The 20,469-nt window shown below is 40.9% G+C and overlaps 1 protein-coding gene across 1 annotated transcript in view; it reads right to left on the minus strand.

The window, feature by feature from the left end:
• Window positions 1-9,331: 9,331 nt before the first annotated feature.
• The window catches only part of bcam (basal cell adhesion molecule (Lutheran blood group)), a 38,221-nt gene continuing 27,083 nt past the window's right edge, over window positions 9,332-20,469 (minus strand). The window contains exons 13-16 of the mRNA XM_031905341.1: window positions 20,137-20,172; window positions 19,863-19,998; window positions 12,595-12,703; window positions 9,332-12,503 (exon numbers count right to left, since the gene is read on the minus strand). Coding sequence (XP_031761201.1) covers window positions 12,498-12,503; window positions 12,595-12,703; window positions 19,863-19,998; window positions 20,137-20,172 — 287 coding nt within the window. The 3' untranslated portion in view covers window positions 9,332-12,497. The remainder of the gene's footprint in view (window positions 12,504-12,594; window positions 12,704-19,862; window positions 19,999-20,136; window positions 20,173-20,469) is intronic.

Below are 20,469 nucleotides of genomic sequence, written 5' to 3' on the forward strand. Positions count from 1 at the left end.
TATGTCATAACATCTCCCACCAGAATTAAGTTGAATGGCCTGTTAAATGGAAATAAACATGTTGAGGAACTCTCAGAGCTGATTAAAGGAGGGCGTGCCATTCCTGTTAGATGCTTCATACAATTTTCCATTCCAAAGCTCTGTGTCTTATCTACAGCAGAAATCAGGTGTTGGCGCTCTTCCATTCCAGCTCTGTGGGAAAAAATGGGCCAATGGCCAAAATGGATATTGCAACTAAACTTGGGCACAGTAAGGAAGAGCTGACTCTCTGACTGAAGGCTGAACAGACAGAGCACTGGCCAGGGTCACTACATACACTCATAGCCAAACTGGCACATAAAAACCCTGCAGTTTGTCTTGCAAACAGCAGCCAAACAGGACAATATTGCGGATGACCATATCCTAATTATATAACTCTCTATAAATGGTATATGGTCTGTAAATGGTCTATAAATGGTATATCCAAAACAAAATGTGCAGATTTGAGTCATCTTTACAACTTCATTATATGAGGATTATTAGGCACTAGAATTACTAGAATCACTATCACGTGATGAGACTTGCGGAGTCGGGACAAAGCAAGACACACCAATCCTCAGTGGGCCGGATTAAAAAGACCAACGGGCCGGACGTGGCCCGCGGGCCGTAGTTTGCCCACCCCTGTTTTACACAGTGGGTTATAAAGGAGTTCTTGGTAACAATAAAAGTGATGGTTATAAGGGGTTAAATCCTATCAGTAGAACTGTTTGCTTGGCATTACCCTTACAGAAACAAAAGCATTGTGCCAGGGAGATTGTTTCATATTTGTGAAGGAAGGAGAAGCTGGGGACGAAGCCAAGAGCAGAGAAAACATTGCTATTTGCTGCTACATTATATCTGCAGTCTGGCCTCACTGGTGCAGATGGAAATGACCCTGGCAGGTGTCAGTCTGCTGTTTCAGCCATCCCTTCCCTATACCTACAGAGGGAGTCTGGCAGCTGGAAATTAAATTGCCCCTGTTAAACCCAGCACTCTTTCTTACACCCCAGGCTATGAATCCTTTGCTGCTTTGTTTATTAAATTAACTTCTTGTTTCCAGTCTCTTTCTGCCTGAATATACCCCATGTATATATTGCCCACACAACTGATATAGACACGTATTTAATACAGAATGATGCGCAGCAGGGTAATTATGAGTGGTATGTGGTGAGGGGGTTGGTGTGTCCAGTCACCCACGCTCACTCTCGTGGCTTGGCCTTTACTCGCCCCACTGATTCCCCCTCCCTCTCCTTTAGTCTCTCCCTTCTCCCATTCTCTCTCGCCTTTGGAATGCTAAGAATTTGATAAGAGGTGAAAAATTTAAAGCAACAAAATCCTTTCTCAACCTGCCAGGGGCAGATAGTTAGGCCCAGCAACAGCAGCACCTCCCTGCACCTCACCTGAGGGTCTTTAGTACTGGGGGCACATTCTACAGAACAACCTATAGCCCACAGCTGTATTCTGTGTATCACTGCTTGCTATGGAATGCTCACAAACTATCAGTCATACATACACTATCCTTTATGGGCTCTGCCATGCTTCTGGTATATGTCTTGTAAATTATTATATCCTTCAAGCACCCTGCTTGGGATTGTAAGCTCTTAAGCCAAGGGACTTGCTGTGCCAGACACATGATTACTAACTAAACTTCCAGTTGTTCTGCACTGTTAGTCCAGGAATCTGCTGGCTAGTTAATGATGGTAGGAGCTGTAGCGCGCAGTTACTATAGAGGGAGTTGTTTGGCATTTCCATTATTCCATTAACTTGCACTGGTATCCAAAATAAAATAATGGGGAAGCTAATAAAGATAATTTTAGCCAGATTCCTTTATATCTCAGGTTCAGCTCCATGTATACCCAAGAACATATGGCAAGATGAATACATTGTCCATATATAATGCCCCCAGAAAACATGGTAGTATATATACACTGGCAATTATATGTTTAATTACCCCAAAACAAGTCTGGATAAATACAGTGCCAAAAGCATATATAATGTCCCAAAACACAAGGTAGTATAAATATACATTGCATGTATAATAACCCCAGAACACGTCAGGATAAATACAGTGCCAATTATTTCCAAATGTAATGCCCCAGAACACATGGTAGTATAAATGCAGTGGCAAGTTCATGTATAAAGCCCCAGAACACATGACAAATGCAGTGCTACCTTCATGATTTCTGAAAGGAAATTTTCATTAAAAGCCGCCCATACAAATAAGGAAAAGCCGCCCATACAAATAAGGAAAGATTTACAGCAACTTATATCTTATAGAAATAATTCAACATAGCCTGTGGCTTCCCATCAAAGATTCCCAGTTAAATTGAATGTATTATTTGGAAAGGCTCAGTGGTTAAGCCACTGATTCATTGACTCCTATAATGATGACAGTATTAACTCCTTGGGACCTTGGGAAAGTCACGTAATCTCCTGGCACGCTAGGCATTTGTCTGTGTGTGTTGCTCACATCCTCGTGTGCACTGCGGTGGAGTTTCAATTTTAATGCATGGCCCTTTTTGTATAGTAACTGGCACAATGGGCATATTGTAAAAATGAAACAAAGAAGTAGGTTTCCACATTTCCCCACCAGTAATAAGAAATAGGATTTCTCATAGGAAAGTTTAGCGCCATGCCCATGTTGTAGGGTTAAAACCAGAAAGGATTGTGCAGAAGGACTTGAATCCAAGAGACCGTAGAAGCTTGGAAGCCAAGAGGAGTCTGAGGGAAATTTTAATTGGCGCTCAGGAACACATCAGTCAGAATTTTTTTGAATGCAAATATTTTTGAGGCTAAAATAAACCATGTTCTATGGAAACTAGAACTAATGTAATTTACAGGGGGAACATTGTTATCACAAATCAGATTTCCACATTTTTCACTGGAAACATCTACCATGGGTGGCAGAAGATTAGGCATTGTGCTTCTGTCACCCTATCACACCGCCTATTTCATGTTGCCAAAGGTGCTCACTAAGCCGGGCTGAGTATAAGGACGTTCATTATGATTAATGGGAAAAAAGATAAGCACTTGGCAATAATTTACCGCTTGTGTTATTGCATTACAAAATGCTCATGTCCAAAGCATTATGAAGTCCACTAGAGCACACGGCTTCTTTTGAAGAGGGTCCAGTCAATATCAACATTTGGACTGACTCAAAGTTTTTCAATTTTGTAAATAAATATGCAATGCTATTCTGGCCCACAGAGTTCTGTTCTTTGTTTAGTCTGCTTGATCAAGGGTTTTATTACATTCAAAAATTCTTTTGGAGGTTATGACTGCAGTGTTCTCTGAATGGCCTCCAGTAGAGCCTAAAATGAGCATTATCCCATTTGTAAGGCCAGGACTAATTATTAGCCAACTTTCCTCTTTAATAAACCTACGCTATTCAAGCGCCTGGGTTCATGTCACCCTTGGCTTGAATAAATCTAGACCCGAGCTCCCTTCACATGGAGCATGTACAGTACTTAATGATACAGGACTCTGCATGCACATTCTTTTGTACTTAACCTCATTACATTGGCCCCCATGCCCCACAATAATATCATCATTGACAATTTACAAAGCCTTAGGGGCTGATTTACTAACCCACGAATCCGACCCGAATTGGAAAAGTTCCGACTTGAAAACGAACATTTTGCGACTTTTTCGTATTTGTTGCGATTTTTTCGGCTTCTTTACGAATTTTTCGTTACCAATACGATTTTTGCGTAAAAACGCGAGTTTTTCGTAGCCATTACGAAAGTTGCGTAAAAAGTTGCGCTTTTTTCGTAGCGTTAAAACTTACGCGAAAAGTTGCGCCTTTTTCGTAGCGTTAAAACTTAAATGGTGCAAAGTTTCGCGTAAGTTTCAACGCTACGAAAAAAGCGCAACTTTTTGCGCAAGTTTTAACGCTACGAAAAATCGCCAGATTTTACGCAACTTTCGTAATGGCTACGAAAAACTCGCGTTTTTACGCAAAAATCGTATTGGTAACGAAAAATTCGTAAAGAAGCCGAAAAAATCGCAAAAAATACGAAAAAATCGCAAAATACCGATCATTACGAAAAAAACGCAATCGGACTCATTTCAACCCGTTCGTGGGTTAGTAAATGTGCCCCTTAGTGTGCACTACATTATGGTAAAAATCAGAGATAAAGTGAAGGAAAGAAAAAATGGCAGCTTATCAAAACTCTACTGATCTCTGCATTCTTGCCCATGATACAGACACAATATAATGTTTTTTTATCTTTCAAAATGATGCTATTTAGAAGGGGGCTTGGGGCCATTGTAATGATGGAGAACTGAACTGCTAAACAGAAATAACAAATATGGTGCCGCAGTAGAATCAATAAGGCAAATTAGCAGCAACAGGGAGCAGTGTGGGTCACAGTAGTCACACAGTAGTCCCACTCGGTGCCATTTTCACCTTTTACAGATCATATTCCCCAGTAGATTGTAATCTCTTTTGGGCAGGGCTCTCTTCACCTCTTGTATCGGTTATTGATTGCTTTATATGTTACTGTATGTCCAATGTATGAAACTGACTTATTGTACAGCGCTGCAGAATATGTTGGCGCTTTATAAATAAATGTTAATAATAATAATAATAATAATAGACTACTGGGCACCAGTGGCGAAACTTAGGGAATACGGGCCCAGGAGCAAAAACGTTGGGTTGTTCCTTTTGCACAAAGACACGCACATATATAATGTTAGCAGGCTTTCTGTTTTTGGCTGCAGTTTTAGAAGTGCCAGTGCAATAAAAGAAGGGACACTGCATTCCTTCCCATATACTGATTAGAAGAAAAAACGACTTTTAGGAATTCACAGCATCTCCCTATCTCTTCCGACACACACGTTTAGCTATGTAGCACTCACTTTCTGGAATACTTAGCCGCACACTGTCTGAGATAGACATTATAAAAATAGCCTACAGACTTTGGTATTCAACCAGGTATTTACATGAATGCTGGAGTAGGTTAATGTGTTTGTCATAGCACAGATTTAATATTTCTGTTATTGTGTTTAGTAGAAAGCTTGTGCTGGAGTTTTAGTGGCAACACCACTTGCTCTGGAGAGAAGCACAAGACTTGCACACTTCGAGCTTCTGTAGGCTTGGGTAGGTCAAGATGCCACTTTTTTAGCCCCGTAACTAAGAATGAGACTATTGTATTTGCTGCTGCATAGAACCTAGTATGGGGCCACTCACTATGATATATATGGCATTATGGTGCACTGAATCAGTACATTTGCAGTGAATAACTTATATTCAAGTGCAGGAAATGTAACGCCTAACCACACTTTAAATGCTCTTAATTCTGTTCTAAGTGAAAAATAAAGGTAGAAATGCTGCCCATTAGCTTGTTTCCTGTCTACATTAGTCAAGACAAACACCTAGGGCTAGAGGTTAATTTGATATTAATTGTCTACTTCAGAATATTCCATACAAAACTCCAACACATAATGTATTTGTAACAGAGGAAATTTCTTGTTTTTTCCTTAGTACATCTTTACCATAGTAATGAATATAACGAATAAGTTGGCTTTAATGACAACACCCAATGAAATGATTGGCGGTGACCTCTCTACAACTAATGCCAAACCAGATACATCTATAAATATCCTTATAAGAAACTTATAAATGGTAGAAATTAAAGATCATAATGAATCAGAGCCAACTGCTCTTAGCCCATTCTGTAGGCCATATCACTCCAGGACATAAAGAAGGAAATATCTATGTTTTCTTTTGCTCTGCTGTGGGCTCCAGTGAGAGAAGCAGGATCAGTCTGGATCACATCTAAGCCCTTCAAATGCTGCTCTAGTTGCTTATTACTTATGCCTCAGAAATGCCATGTTTACTTAATCAAAGACATTTTCCACTTCTGTATATACGATTTTCATGCCAAAATAAATGAAACTAGTAGATAGTTGCTCATTTTAGGATGCAGTGAATGTCCCAGAAGAATATGTATTTTGCATGCCTTAGAATATATAACTGCTGTGCATCTTCCCACAGCCCTAAGTTGTGCCATTTTACCCCACCCCACTTTCCTTTCAATCTATATGATTTTACTCCTCCCCTTAGTTAGGGTTGCTACCTGCCCTCTATGCCTTTAATAGGGAAGAAAGCTGAAACCCAGGACACTTATTTTTTTCCAAAAAATGTGCTGTCACATGACCACCAAAAATGTTCTTCCAAGGTAGCACAGAGACTCTTTAGCTAAGCTAAAGTCATGATCTTAAGTGAAGTGTCTGTGTGCCACCTTGGGAGAATAGTGTTGGTGGTCATGTGCTAACCAACCCCCATGAACAGGAAGGTTCATTTTATTGTGTAATATCCCAAGATGAGACATTAAAGGGATTGTGTTGTGATTTTTATGGTGTCATTTTGATTACTAAAATACACTGTTTATATTGCAAATAATTCACTGCCATTTAAACATTTTATATTCTGAAACCAACAAATGTATTGATGGCTGTGTAGGCCATCTCAGTGCATTGTGCCTGATTCTGAGCTTTGAACTTCTAGAACTGCTAAATTTCCCACTGTTTCTTATTGTATATATTTGGGGCTAAAATTCCCACTGTTTCTCACTGTATTTAATGTATTTTGGTTGGCACTACTTATGCCCCTCACTGTATAATGTATTTAGGATCTGGAGTTATTGTTTATAGAAGTCAATGAACCATTATTTACAAGTGCATACAGTGTGTATATATCTACATTCTTTTCTGTACAAGCTAACTAAAGCTAATGGCACATTGGGCAGTTTTTCCTCAGTGTATTTTAGCTGGCAGAGAAATGCCTAAAGCCACCCTAAATTATTGGAAGGCAGTATAGGCAGTTTTACCAATTTCCCTACTGGCTAAAATTCAGGAAGTTATCATCATGTGATATATTCCCTAGAGCAGAGCAGTGGCAACACCATAGAAACATGGAGGTACTATCAGTTCAGGCAGCAGAGGTGTCAGGGAGCTGCTATCATGTTAGCTGCCCATTGTTCTGCTGATTGGCTGCTGGGGGGGAGGGGTGATAACACTGCAACTTGCAGCGCAGCAGTAAAGAGAGACTGAAGTTTATCACAGCACAGGTCACATGGCTCAGGGAACCTGGAAACTAAGAATATGTCTAGCCCCATGTCAAAATTAATTAAATATAAATGAAAATGTGTTTGTTCTTTAGAAAACCAGATTTCAGTTCAGGGTTCTGCTGGAGGAGCTCTATTAACTGATGCATTTTGTAAAAAACGAAATTCCCCATGACACAGTCTCTTTAACGACATGGCTTATAAAAAAAATAAAAATAAACCTTTTTATAAACATTCTCATTCTCCAACATTTTTCAAGGCTTTACTCACTAAAGCAGTTGCTAAAAGTTTGACAGAGTATAGCTGGACCTCCATTAGAAGTTTAATGTTTGTTATAAAACAGTGGCCAACCCATAATACTTGTATTGCTGATGAATTTTGTGTTTATGCAGTTTTACATGTAATCTCTATGGTGTGTTTATTGTACAGCGCTGCAAAATATCCTTTCTAAATACCTGTTATTAATAATGATAATAATAATATTCTAAAACTTGTGTAATGAAATTGCTTTCATTGTTTAACCCTTTTAGTGGGAGCAGTTGGCTCTGTGATCTATGACGTGTGTTGCCATGTAAATGTCCATGTGGAATACCATAGAGAAACGGTAGAACCTACGGCACCGTCACTATGGTCTTTTTATGCAGCTGCTTTGAGTCTGCATTCTGAGACTGAACTAGCAAATATAGGTACGACTTCTAAAGTCTGGGTCTGTGCAGCTCCAGGTTGGCCAGTGGCAGGCCCTGACTGGCAATCTGTGGATTCTGGCAAATGACGGAGGGGCTGCTGTAAGATGCCATAGACCAGGGGTCGGGAACCTTTTTGGCTGAGAGAGCCATAAATACCACATATTTTAAAATGTAATTCCGTGAGAGCCATACAATATGTTTGGCCGCGGATGCTGTGGGGCAAGGTAGGGTGGGTCCCAAGGATGCCAGATGCAATGCAGAGGAGGGCATGGCCTGCACTCGGCGTATAGAAGACGTGTTCCAAGGCTTAGAACATGTCTTCTATCCGCTAAGCACAGGGGGAAGGTAGGGTGGGTGCTAAGGATGCCGGATGTGGAGGAGGGTGTGGCCTGCGCTCAGCGGATAGAAGACGTCTTCCAAGGCTTAGAACACGTCTTCTATCTGCTGAGCGCAGGGGGAAGGTAGGGTGGATGCCAAGGATGCTGGATGCGATGCAGAGGAGGGCGTGGCCTGCGATGGGTGGATAGAAGACGTGTTCTAAGCCTTAGAACACATCTTCTATCTGCAGAGCGCAGGCCACCGCCCCCCCCCCCCCCCCCCGTTTTTTTTTATTAAAGATTTGGCAGTGAGCCAGATGCAGCCATCAAAAGAGCCACATCTGGCTCCCGAGCCATAGGTTCCTCAACCCTGACAGTCACTATTTATTGGCTGGTGGGGGGCTGTTAGGACCTCTCTTGTTTGAATCCCTGTCGGAGCTTGGCCAATCAGATCTTTTGGCTTTTATCCAATGAGGCTGATCAAAAAAATCACATATTAGGAAGACTACCCGCAGATATATGTTCATAAAGTTGCATTTAAATTACAAAAAAAACACCTAAATGCACCACTTTTTTATGGTAAAAATTCCAGCATTTATTACAGATTTATCCACTCGCTCCCATAATATATTTGGTTGGTTGTCATTGTATCTGTCCAAGTTTCCTATATACAAGCTGTGGTCTCATTGTTACCAGCTTGGTGCTATAAGCAAGCATGTTTTTTCTCTTATAATTATATCCCATTGCGTAACTAGTTCAGTTGTTACTATGTCTGGGATAAGCAACCATACCTTTATGTTTACAAGTTCCTCTGCCAGTTCACCACCTTCCATCTATCCAAAGCCCTCTCTATTGAGCAAATATCTTTTTTAATAACTTTGCAAATATTTCCATTATGTGCACTTACAGACGCGTTGGATAAAGGCCCAAGTAGGAACATCTCTGTTCTCAATCTTCTGGCTCTTTAATCAGCTACCATCAATATAAGGCTTATAGGCTATTTAGCTTTTCCTTACTTGTCTGGGTTAAAACAGAGGGCATCACGCCTGGTTGCTTCCCACTGATAACAATGGCAAATGCCCCAAGCTTTATGGCACTCTGTCTGCTGATTTCCATTGTCACCATTAGAACCAACATGTACATTCATGTTATACTATCTATTATATATCTTGTGCTGATGTATCCGTAGCTAACTGGAATCCTTCAAAACATCAGATGAAAGAAAACACTAAACTTTACAAAAAAAAAAAAGAACACAAAGTTTATTGCTTGATGACTTTGCTAAATGACTCTCCTTTGAGACCATTATCTTAACCCCCCCCCCAACATTTCAGTGCCAAAAGCAGTAAAATAACATTTCTCTTTCCTATATATGTCACACTGACTGTATATATAACTGCATGTGCGTGTCCCTATCCAGCGGCATGTCCCCTGATGTTCCCTCATCAGAAGTCAATAAAAGGGTGCCCACGTTATTCTTCTTTTAGGCAAATTTCACTACTTGGGGATTTGTAGGGATGAGAAATAAAGGTAGCAATCGCAACAGTTTTTCTTACTGCACTGCTCCAGGATGAATATTTTAAATATTCAATCACATTCACTGGCTATCAATTGCCCCAAAAAATATATTTTGGTAGCTCAAAGTGGTAACTGTAATATTCCCTCCATACCAGTTACTTACTCCCTGTCTCATGGTTTCCCCCTCTACTAACTAAAATACAGAAATTGTGCGCAATGTTCATTCTCTCATTCAACAAATGGAGTTGGAAGAGGGAGGCAATAAGCAAGCTGCTTTGCCGTACGGTGGCTTGATCACTACGGGGGATCATTTGTCTTACTAAAACATGGTGCAACTACAGGGGATCATTTGTCTCACCAAAACATGGTGCAACTACAGGGTATCACTTGTCTCCCAAACCAGGGTGCAACTACAGGGGATGATTTGTCTCTCAAAACAGGGTGCAACTACAGGGGATCATTTGTCTCCCAAAAACAGGGTGCAACTACAGGGGATCATTTGTCTCCCAAACCAGGGTGCAATTACAGGGTATCACTTGTCTCCCAAACCAGGGTGCAACTACAGGGGATGATTTGTCTCTCAAAACAGGGTGCAACTACAGGGGATCATTTGTCTCCCAAAAACAGGGTGCAACTACAGGGGATCATTTGTCTCCCAAACCAGGGTGCAACTACAGGGGATGATTTGTCTCTCAAACCAGGGTGCAACTACAGGGGATGATTTGTCTCTCAAAAACAGGGTGCAACTACAGGGGATCATTTGTCTCCCAAACCAGGGTGCAACTACAGGGGATGATTTGTCTCTCAAAACAGGGTGCAACTACAGGGGATCATTTGTCTCCCAAAAACAGGGTGCAACTACAGGGGATCATTTGTCTCCCCAAAACAAGGTGCAACTACAGGGGATCATTTGTCTCCCAAACCAGGGTGCAACTACAGGGGATCATTTGTCTCCCCAAAACAGGGTGCAACTACAGGGGATCGTTTGTCTCCCAAACCAGGGTGCAACTACAGGGGATCATTTGTCTCCCAAACCAGGGTGCAACTACAGGGGATCATTTGTCTCCCCAAAACAGGGTGCAACTACAGGGGATCGTTTGTCTCCCTAACAGCTGTTTGGAACAGACCATTATTCTGTAGCATATTTTTTTTCTTAACCAATATACCAATGCTGATTCATAAATTGTCCCAATATGGCATTGTAAGATCACAAGACTTCCCTTAAACGCAGGACACATAATAAAACAATCATTGTGCCAAACTGCACGGAAATACATACAACCCTGCAGTAAGCTTTTGGGTTAAGTGTGATAAAGAATACATTCTGTGAGTGCAGATTCACCCACATGCCCCCTGACTTGGATGGATTCTGTTCTCAAGCTAGCCTTACGTCAACTATAGTCTTGAAGACAGAACCACCTGTTTGGCAAAGACCTTGTTTTCTGTGCTGAGAACAGATATTTTATGTGCGTACACTGGTAAACTGGTAACGCCTATGCTCATACATTTCTTATGACATATGCTACTGTCACAAAGTCTATATAAACCCTGTGCTGTCTTTGTTCTGACTAAGTGTTGCTCAGAACCCATATAATGTACGTGTCTAATAAACCTTACCTAATTACCTCAAACAACTATCAGTATCTGAAATTTCCATAACAAGTGTTATTATCTAGTAGGTTTATGGATGCCATTAAGAAACCTAGCAGATACTCTTTATGGCCAAAAGTATGTGGAGACTTTATCCTAAAGCCAAGGGTATCAATATGAGATTGGTCCTTGCTTTAATGCTGAAACAGACTTTACACTCTACTCTTCAAAGAAGGCTGTTCACTAGATGTTGGTGGGATTTCCTTCCAGTTATATGTAAGAGGTTGGGCACTGATAGCTCACAGAGGCAGGTGTTCAGTTGGGCTGAGGTACTGGCCCTGTGCAGACCATCAAGTTCTTCTTCTTCCATCTCAGCAAAATCCTTCACTATGGACCTTACTTTGTGCATGGGGTTATTATCCTGCTCAAAGAGTGCTCCCCAAAACTGCTGGCACAAAGTAGAAAGCATGGAACAGTCAAGCATGTCATTGTAGGATGTATTGGTACCTGTTAGGGCAATGCCGGCTGTGGCTTACATAGCCAGTTCTGGTAATTAGATGGGGGGGCAATTTAATTTTGGCCATACAGTATATAAACCGCGTAAAAATAATTCCGGGTATGTTTCTGGGAGATTGCAATGACAACAAACATAGAGACAAACTGAGGATCTAACCAGTGTACTGACAACAGGTAAATACATTATATACAGATAGGCCCAAACAAGGGCAGGCCAAGACCAGTGTAATTCAATAAAGTCCGCACAGTGCTACTCCCCCAAGGCATGCTGGGAAGGCAGCATCACCCAGCGGGCTTATGGAGATCTTTCACACAGAGTCTGGGAAATAAAAACAGGAATAAAATAAACTGAAAGCAACAAAAAGGGAAAAATAAGGCAAAATGGATAAAAATGAAGCAAATTGACAGAGGTCTGTAGTAATGCAGCAATGGCCAATAGACATTAAGGCAATGTGGGGGGCCGAGGGTGATTCCCCACAACAGACCTTATTAAGAGACCCCCACAACGAGTCATAATAAAAGTCAGATATCCTGAGGTTGGATGGGGGGCTCTCTCCTTTAGCATCACACAAGCGGTCCATAGGGCTTTCAGGAGCATCTCATTGAACTGAGTCCTTGCATTGATTTTTTCTTTTGTAACATTCTGAGACAAGTGCAGGGAGCAGAGAAAGCAGAAATCCACAGGCTGAAGACATGGAGGCAGCAAGTGAGTTCCAGGGCAGGCAAAGATAGAGCTGTCCATCCAAATGTCCTTCCATGGCTGAGCTCAGTGCTCCTTGTTGTTAACACTTCAGGAAAGGAGAAATGCATATGAGTTCATTTTAAATCTTTTATTGTGGAAAAGAAACCAATACTAGGCAATTGCAGTTGACCTCTTACCTCTGACGGCTGGCCACCTCCACCGCGGGAACCAAGAAGTCCTCGTTGCTCGTTACCTTTCTCTGACTTCAACTCAACAGCGAGCTCAGCTGAAGCAGGATCCTGGGCTCTGCGGTGGGACAGATAAACAGCTTCCATTAATCCCTACAGTGTAATGGTCTGCAATTGCTCACGTTTAGCCTTTATCCAATAAGTATATGGCTTCCTGAAATTCACTTTAATAATATATACTAAATCATCATTCACTTTCATGCACCAAGTGGCACTTGGATCAAATATCGATTAGAAATATGCCTAAAGGATGGGGCTTTCCACTATTTTAGTTGCTTCGAGAACATAGTGGTCGTTGACCCCCTAGGTATGGTAGTTAGAATCACTGACTTGATGGGATCACTGACTAATGAAAGGACATGTTTGAATTGTAATATAAACAGATAAACAGCTTGAGTGTTATAAAACACGTGTGCTGCATTAGACCACATGGAGTCAGAGACTTGAGCAGCAGACACCAATGCAGCAGGAATGGTGTTAGTGGGTAATGCAGTCTTTAATTGAATGAAAATTACATTAATTACACATTTTCAAAACAATAAATATTTTATATAGCTTTTCATGTTGAGTTAAAGTGCACTCCCAGCTCAGATGTAATTGACTGACAAAGTTAATGAAGCATTCTACCATTTTTTTCAGTTTGCCCACTAGGGGTTACTGAAGTCTATGGATGTGTTACCAGTTATCTATGAATGAGAACTAGTTACTGGGGAAGAGAGATACATGGATAGGCAGAAGAATGAAGAAGAAGGGAAGTACAGAAGAACACGTGCCACTAAACTTTAATGAAATCAATTGAGCTTATAAAGAGAGTGAATTGGATTTACTAATACACTGGAAGTCTCTGTAACTACCTTGTATGCTCCTCTATGCTATAATAGATGGGTAAACTTCACCAAAGTAATTCCCTGAGAAGCCTTTCAACCGCATTTAAGGGTATAACCAGCACTGCCCACTGCATGCAACCATAGCAGATGCTGATGTAGCTAGCTCCCAATGGCAAGAAGCTACATAACACAGATAAAACTTCTTTCCAGACACATCAGATGTTATTTAACAGCATCATAAAGGCACATACAGATGAGCATTTCTTCTGCAAAATAATGCATTCGGTGCTTACATGTGTCTATGTTGGTACAGCCCCATTAGAAAGAATGGAATGCGTTTCGCCCTGCGCTCCCCTGTGGTGGAGTTCTACATTTTACCCAGGAAGAAACACTTGTCTGTACAAGCCCTTAGAAAGTCTTTAGAAATTGCCTCCTGGGTACCATATATCCACCAATGGTATAATAGCAAGATTGAAATCAGGTAAAATGCCTTTCCAAACCTGTGCATGTATGGATAGAAAAAAAGAGGCACACTCTCTCCTTACCCAATGCAGCATATTTATCAAGGAGTCAGACAGTTACATATTGCTAGGCAACTAGGTTACAACTATGCTTCACTACAATACTTATTTGGCAATACTTAAATACCCATAATATCTGCACTGTAATCCAGCTTTCTACAGAATACAATGTGCAGTGATTTTCCACTTTCCACTGTAATGTGCATAATTCAGCACTAAAATGAATGCTTTATGCACATAGGAACATAGGCCAGCAGCTGGTGGGTATTTACTCAACGACCCCCATGCTACCAAACCATAGACTTTGGAATCTTGTATATGTGTTAATCCTAAGGATTCTTTCATAAGGGATAAAAGCCTTTCCCAGTAGGTGGTTATTTTGTCATGTGAATAAAGTCTGCTGCCGGAAACCTCCATTAGGAGCACAGTTGCTTAAGATAAAACCAATGAGCATGACTTTTGGGGTGGATAATTCCCCCTGTGAAAAATGTTTCGTGCTATTATGAACCTTAATGGGCAATAACCAATTAAGGGAAATATTCTTTTAAGGGAACCCCACTACCATATATAATTTAACCCAACAACTTTATAGAGTTATTACAGGAAGGCCATCTCCCACAGACTCCATTTTAATCAAATTTTAAAAAAGATCTCAACTAAGATATAATGAACCCTTATTGGAAGTAGAACAATACTATTGGGTTTAATTGGGTGTATTTTTTTTTTTTTAGTAGACTTAAGGTATGGAGATCAAATTACATAAAGATCCCTTATCCAGAAAGCCCCAAACATTCTGGATAACAGGTCCCATACCTGTGCTTATAAACCCCTCTACACCCCCTTCATCTCCTTACACCCCATACATCCCCCTGCATATTTTACACCTACAAGATGATTTACACCAGGTGTGTTACTTATTTGCATCTAAAAAATCCACCATTAATTTACACAACTTCAGATCACAACTACAATAACACATTCAAGTCAATTCGAGAAATTCAGGTGGCAAAGAATTTCTGGTGTGAAACTTTGTGAGACTTTTAAACGCCTTTTCAGTAATGAAGTTAGTAACAGAGCTGGCAGTCGTAGCGTCAAACCAGTCTCAGGTTAGAAGATGCGGATCGGCTTTATATAAATTGCCTTCTTTTTTTATTCAAATGCAGGGGCTTTGGGGTTAAAGCTACTTTCTGAATCCTGTCGCTCTATCAACTACAACATAATAAAGAGCTTGACAAGAAAGGCTGAGCTCAGTCAGCGCAACTGTGACCATTCCCTGCTGTGAGTTTATCAGAGGATGGAAAATTCATAAAGCCAACAGACAAATGTCATGTAAAAACTGCTTACACGTGACTGGCATGGAATCACACGGAGCATAAATAAACGCTGTTTTGAGTATAGTGAATGTAGATGAAGTATGTGGTATACAGGTATGGGATCTGTTATCTGGAAACCCAGTATCCATACAGCTCTGAATTACGGAAAGCCTGTCTCCCATAGACTCCATTTTAATCAAATAATTCAGAATTTTAAAGGAGAAGGAAAGGCAAAGTCACTTGGGGGTGCCAAAATGTTAAGCACCCCCAAGTGACTTTAACCGCTTACCTTGTACCCCGGGCTGGTGCCCCTGTTCGGAGAAAATAGCACCAGCCCGGGGTACCTGGAGCGCAGCACTTCCTCCTTCCACCTTCAGCTTCCTAAACTGCCGGTGGCCGGGCATGCACAGTAGAGCGAAAAAGCCGACTTAAATGTTTAAGTTCGGCTTTTCACTCTACTGCGCATGCGCGCGCAGCGAAGCCGGAAGGAGGAAGTGCCGACAGCTACCCCGGGCTGGTGCTGTTTTCTCCTGACAGCGGCACCAGCCCGGGGTAAAAGGTAGGCGGTTAAAGTCACTTGGGGGTGCCTAACATTTTGGCACCCCCAAGTGACTTTACCTTTCTTTTTCCTTTAAAATTGATTTTCTTTATCTAAGGTATGGGATCCCTTATCCGGAAACCCGCTATCCAGAAAGCTCCAAATTACGGAAAGGTCATCACCCATAGACTCCATTTTAGTCACATAAGGGCTCTGGTACACGGGGAGATTAGTCGCCCGCGAGCAGGGAGTTTTGCCGCGGGCGACTAATCTCCCCGTGTACCAGAGCCCTAATACAGAATTTTAAAACTGATTTAATTTTTCTCTGTGATAATAAAGCAGTACCTTGTAATTGATCCCAACTAAGATATAAATAATCCTTATTGGATGCAAAACAACCCTGTTGGGTTTAATTAATGTTTTATTGATTTTTTAGTAGACTTTAGATATGGAGATCCAAATTACGGAAAGACCATTTATCCGGAATACCCTTGGTCCTGAGCATTCTGGATAATGGGTCCCATACCTGTACTCCAAAGATGTAAAATGTAATTTTAGGGCAAGCCCCACTCTAAAGCTTTTACCTAGAACAAGTTCCCCAGAGGGTAAGAAGACTGCACTACAGAGCCCCATACAATGAGGGCTACAGCTCCACTTGAAGAACAGCTTTCAGTCTGGTTAGATGGGAATGGGATTGAGACAGATCATAATAGAACAGAAGCAGATGACTGTTTGCTGAGTGACTGTTTGCTGAGTGACACGTCACAGCCCAGTGGCATTTGCTTCCATGGACGTGACAGAAGACTATCGAATTCCAAAAGGGAATTTTGAGGCGAGGCCATGTCTGTTCCTTGCATACCAGCATTCACCTCTGCAGAGACTCTGTATAGTACAAGCCCTTCCTCAGCACAGGCCACCCTGCTAGGCTTTTTAAGGGATACTGAGTCCTTGAGGATGGAGGGTTGACCCTAAAACATAGCTGAGATATGAATAAAAAGCACCAAGGTTGCTGCTCATGTGAGTGCCATTTGATTTATTGGAGTTATGCATTCCTACTATGAGCAGCAGGAGCACCAAACACTGCACCACTTGTATGTTTAGAGAGTTATATGGCTACTTGCATGGACTTGTTGTGGTTGTGTTTTTAAGGGATACTGACACTGCCTAACTCATGACAGGATGAAATTCCTTACATAAAACTCCTCTAAATTGTGCCCGTATTTATCTTGTTCTACTTTGATTCATGTGCAAGGATGATTTAACACCATCAGTATGCTTTCTGCTGTATGGTGTTCCTGGAGGTGGGACTATCTCTAATGCAGATTGTCAAATGCAACTGTCAGTCAAGGATGAGCACACCCCAGAGAAAGAAAGTCCCGCCCCCATTACACAGTCCAGGTATAGGACGCGTTATCCAGAATGCTCGGGACCAAGGGTATTCCGGATAAGGGGTCTTTCCGTAATTTGGATCTCCATACCTTAAGTCTACTAAAAAATCAATAAAACATTAATTAAACCCAACAGGATTGTTTTGCATCCAATAAGGATTATTTACTGTATATCTTAGTTGGGATCAAGTACAGGTACTGTTTTATTATTACAGAGAAAAGGGAAATCTGTTTTAAAATTCTGAATTATTTGAATAAAATGGAGTCTATGGGAGATGACCTTTCCGTAATTCAGAGCTTTCTGGATAACGGGTTTCCGGATAAGGGATCCCATACCTGTGCATGGCAGGAAGCACATTATTTATGAAGAAGGGTGTGGAGACCATTAAAAACTGAGTAGTAAGGCTACTCATTTATTATCTTGGAATAGCAGCCTTTGTATGTTTGTGGTAAGCCACAAAAGCTGTCCGGGGGGGATAGCTACAAGTTATAGTGCAACAACCCTTGAAGGCTGTAGGTTTCTCAGTAATGCACTAGACTGCCCAATTCAAAAACATTCAAGGGAAGAAATCATTTGTCTTAAATATATCCCAGCTTCCTGATAAGAAAGAGTCATACAAAAAATAAAGAATTCCCAGGAAAACTAAAATTAACAAAGGCTATCTGAATTTGCCCTGAACAAGTGCAACATTTCATTTACATTTTTAAATTAGTCAAAATAATATTCTGATGTAGCTTTTACTTTAAGGTAGAACATAGAGGAAAGGAGGGCTCACAGCTGTTTCTACCAAAGTTATTTTTGTCCCGAACCAAGCGGACATAGCGGTCTACTGAGACACATGAAGGAAACACTAACATAGGAGGAGAGAGTGAAGCAGCGAGGGGAGGAATGAGGAAGGGAAGAGGCGCTGGGAATGTGAGGGAAGAACGAAATGGGAGACTGGAGAGAAATACTGAGCTTCTGTCCTCTTTAATTGGCCATTTAATTGCATTTCCCATTTGGTTAAATAAATAAAAAGGACACAATAAATTCTTCTGGGAGTCTGGGAAATTTCCGCCAACATGCACTTTTGGGCACTGATATGGATTTAAGATAACTTTCTAATTATATCTGTTCTCAAGACAGAGCTGGAATGTCAGGAGGGTGAGACGGACGAAGGTGGTGGTTACAGTAAACACACGCACAGAAGCCAAAGGACGAACAAAGGATAAAGATGTTAGGACTCTATAGGTGCTGTAAGTCAAGAACTTCCATAAAGGCAGAGCATGCTGGGAGTTGGCAGCTAGAGTGGCTAACCATGGCAGAGAGTGGCAGAGTAATCTGGAAAAGTGTAGGCAATTTACTAACATTATTAATTAATAAAAAACAATTGTAAGAACAGTATATTTTTGTATGAAAACCGTTGCCTTTATAGCAGGGGTCCTTACAATTTTTATACAGAGACACTTTTATTAAGTCAAAATTTGGTCAGGCCCCCTTAACTCGTATCACGGTTATGGATATGTAAAAACAGGGCTGTAAGGGCCACCCTGCTTTAGTTCCATGGACACCTAACAGTAATTCTAATAAGAATTCATCCCTACATCCCGCACTGACTGCCCTTAAGAGTTGGGGCCCTTTCCAATGTATTTGACCTGTGTAAATGTTGTGGAATTTACTACAGGCCATATAGTTATTCAACTTTTATGATGTTGCTGTTGTGACCTCATGATTATGATCAGCCTGTGATGTCAACAAACCAGCAGATATATATATACAGAATAACTGAAGTTACTCCATTGAACTAAATTGATACGACTCTTGTTTCTTGTTTATAAGGATATATATTACAGGCTATTTAAGGTTCTTCTGTATTATAACTGCAGCTTGTAGCTTTAGCACCTCTACTGTAGTTGAAAGTATATCTAGGCCAGCAATGTTTTCACCCCAGTTGGCCCTTAAGTTGACTGTCCTGGAATATCTATGGTTTAAAATAAGGATTCATTACATTAACCTAAATAGGCTAACATTCAAGGCCTCAAGTTCCAAAGGGGTATTTGCTACCCCAGAGTCTAGGGCCATAAAGGAAAATTAACCCTATTTTAAAGCAGAATTTATGCTCTATGACATTTTCCTTAAGCAGACAACTTGAAAAGCGTACTGAACATTCAAGCTATGCATATACAGTTGTACATATAAGTGAGAGCTGATATATTTTTGCTATAGCTTAGTGAATCTTTTTAGGACCCAGCAGAATACCAATATTTCTAGACTAGAGTTTGAGATTTATTGTGTTTGGCCCCCTCATTGGGGGGTTTCTCTGTGTCTTCCTTACCTCATAAACATGTTATAGATTTTGTTATATAATTACAAAAACATCTAGGCCAGGGAATGAATTTTCAAATTAAATACAAGTTTATCTGGCATTCAGGTGTGGTTATTAAAAACTGGAAAGTGTAAGCATTCATCCAATATATTGTCCCAGGTGGCCTTCAGGCTGGGCCCCCAACTACTACTATAAATCTATTATTCAATACACGTTTACTGCTTCTTCCATCTCCCACTCCATCTCCACTTCTCATCCACTATGAACTACACTACAAACCACACACTTGCCCTTCCCTAAAGACCAAACTAATGAATCTCTTACAATGACTGCTTCTCAGATGATCCACACGTTAATTTTCCTTTCTTCTGTAAGAAATAGAAGAGGGCTACGACCAGAAGGAGGAGAATGACACAAACAACCACTGCGATGACGGCTGTACTACTGCCACCGGTCTGCTCTGTAATTAAGAAAAACATTATAAGTGTGATGATAATAATATATGCCATACCTGTCCCTTGTTAATTGTTGACTGCACATTTGTTAAGAAAGGCACTAATTTAGCATTGATTCAGCCTTTCAACAAACCCCCAGTTACCTTGGGCCGGTCTTGCACTTGGTGACACCGGATTCACTGTGTAAAAAAAAAAGGAAAAAAAGAAATATTTAATTAAGGACTCAAAAAATCATAAGAAAGCACTTGGCCAGACTTAATGGCTATTTAAGGTTGTATCACACTCACACCACTCAGGCCTCAACCCTATGCATAACATACAGATGGTACATTCACACTCAGATGCTACACAACCCTTGGCAAGACTTAATAGATGTATGGGGTTCATATTACAGTTACCCCCACATGGTTCTGGTCCTTAGCTTAGATTAAACATGGTTAGAGTTTTTATCACACTTGGAAAGACTTACCTGATGG

Source organism: Xenopus tropicalis, chromosome 7 (assembly GCF_000004195.4).
Source record: "Xenopus tropicalis strain Nigerian chromosome 7, UCB_Xtro_10.0, whole genome shotgun sequence".
Classification (NCBI taxonomy): domain Eukaryota; kingdom Metazoa; phylum Chordata; class Amphibia; order Anura; family Pipidae; genus Xenopus; species Xenopus tropicalis.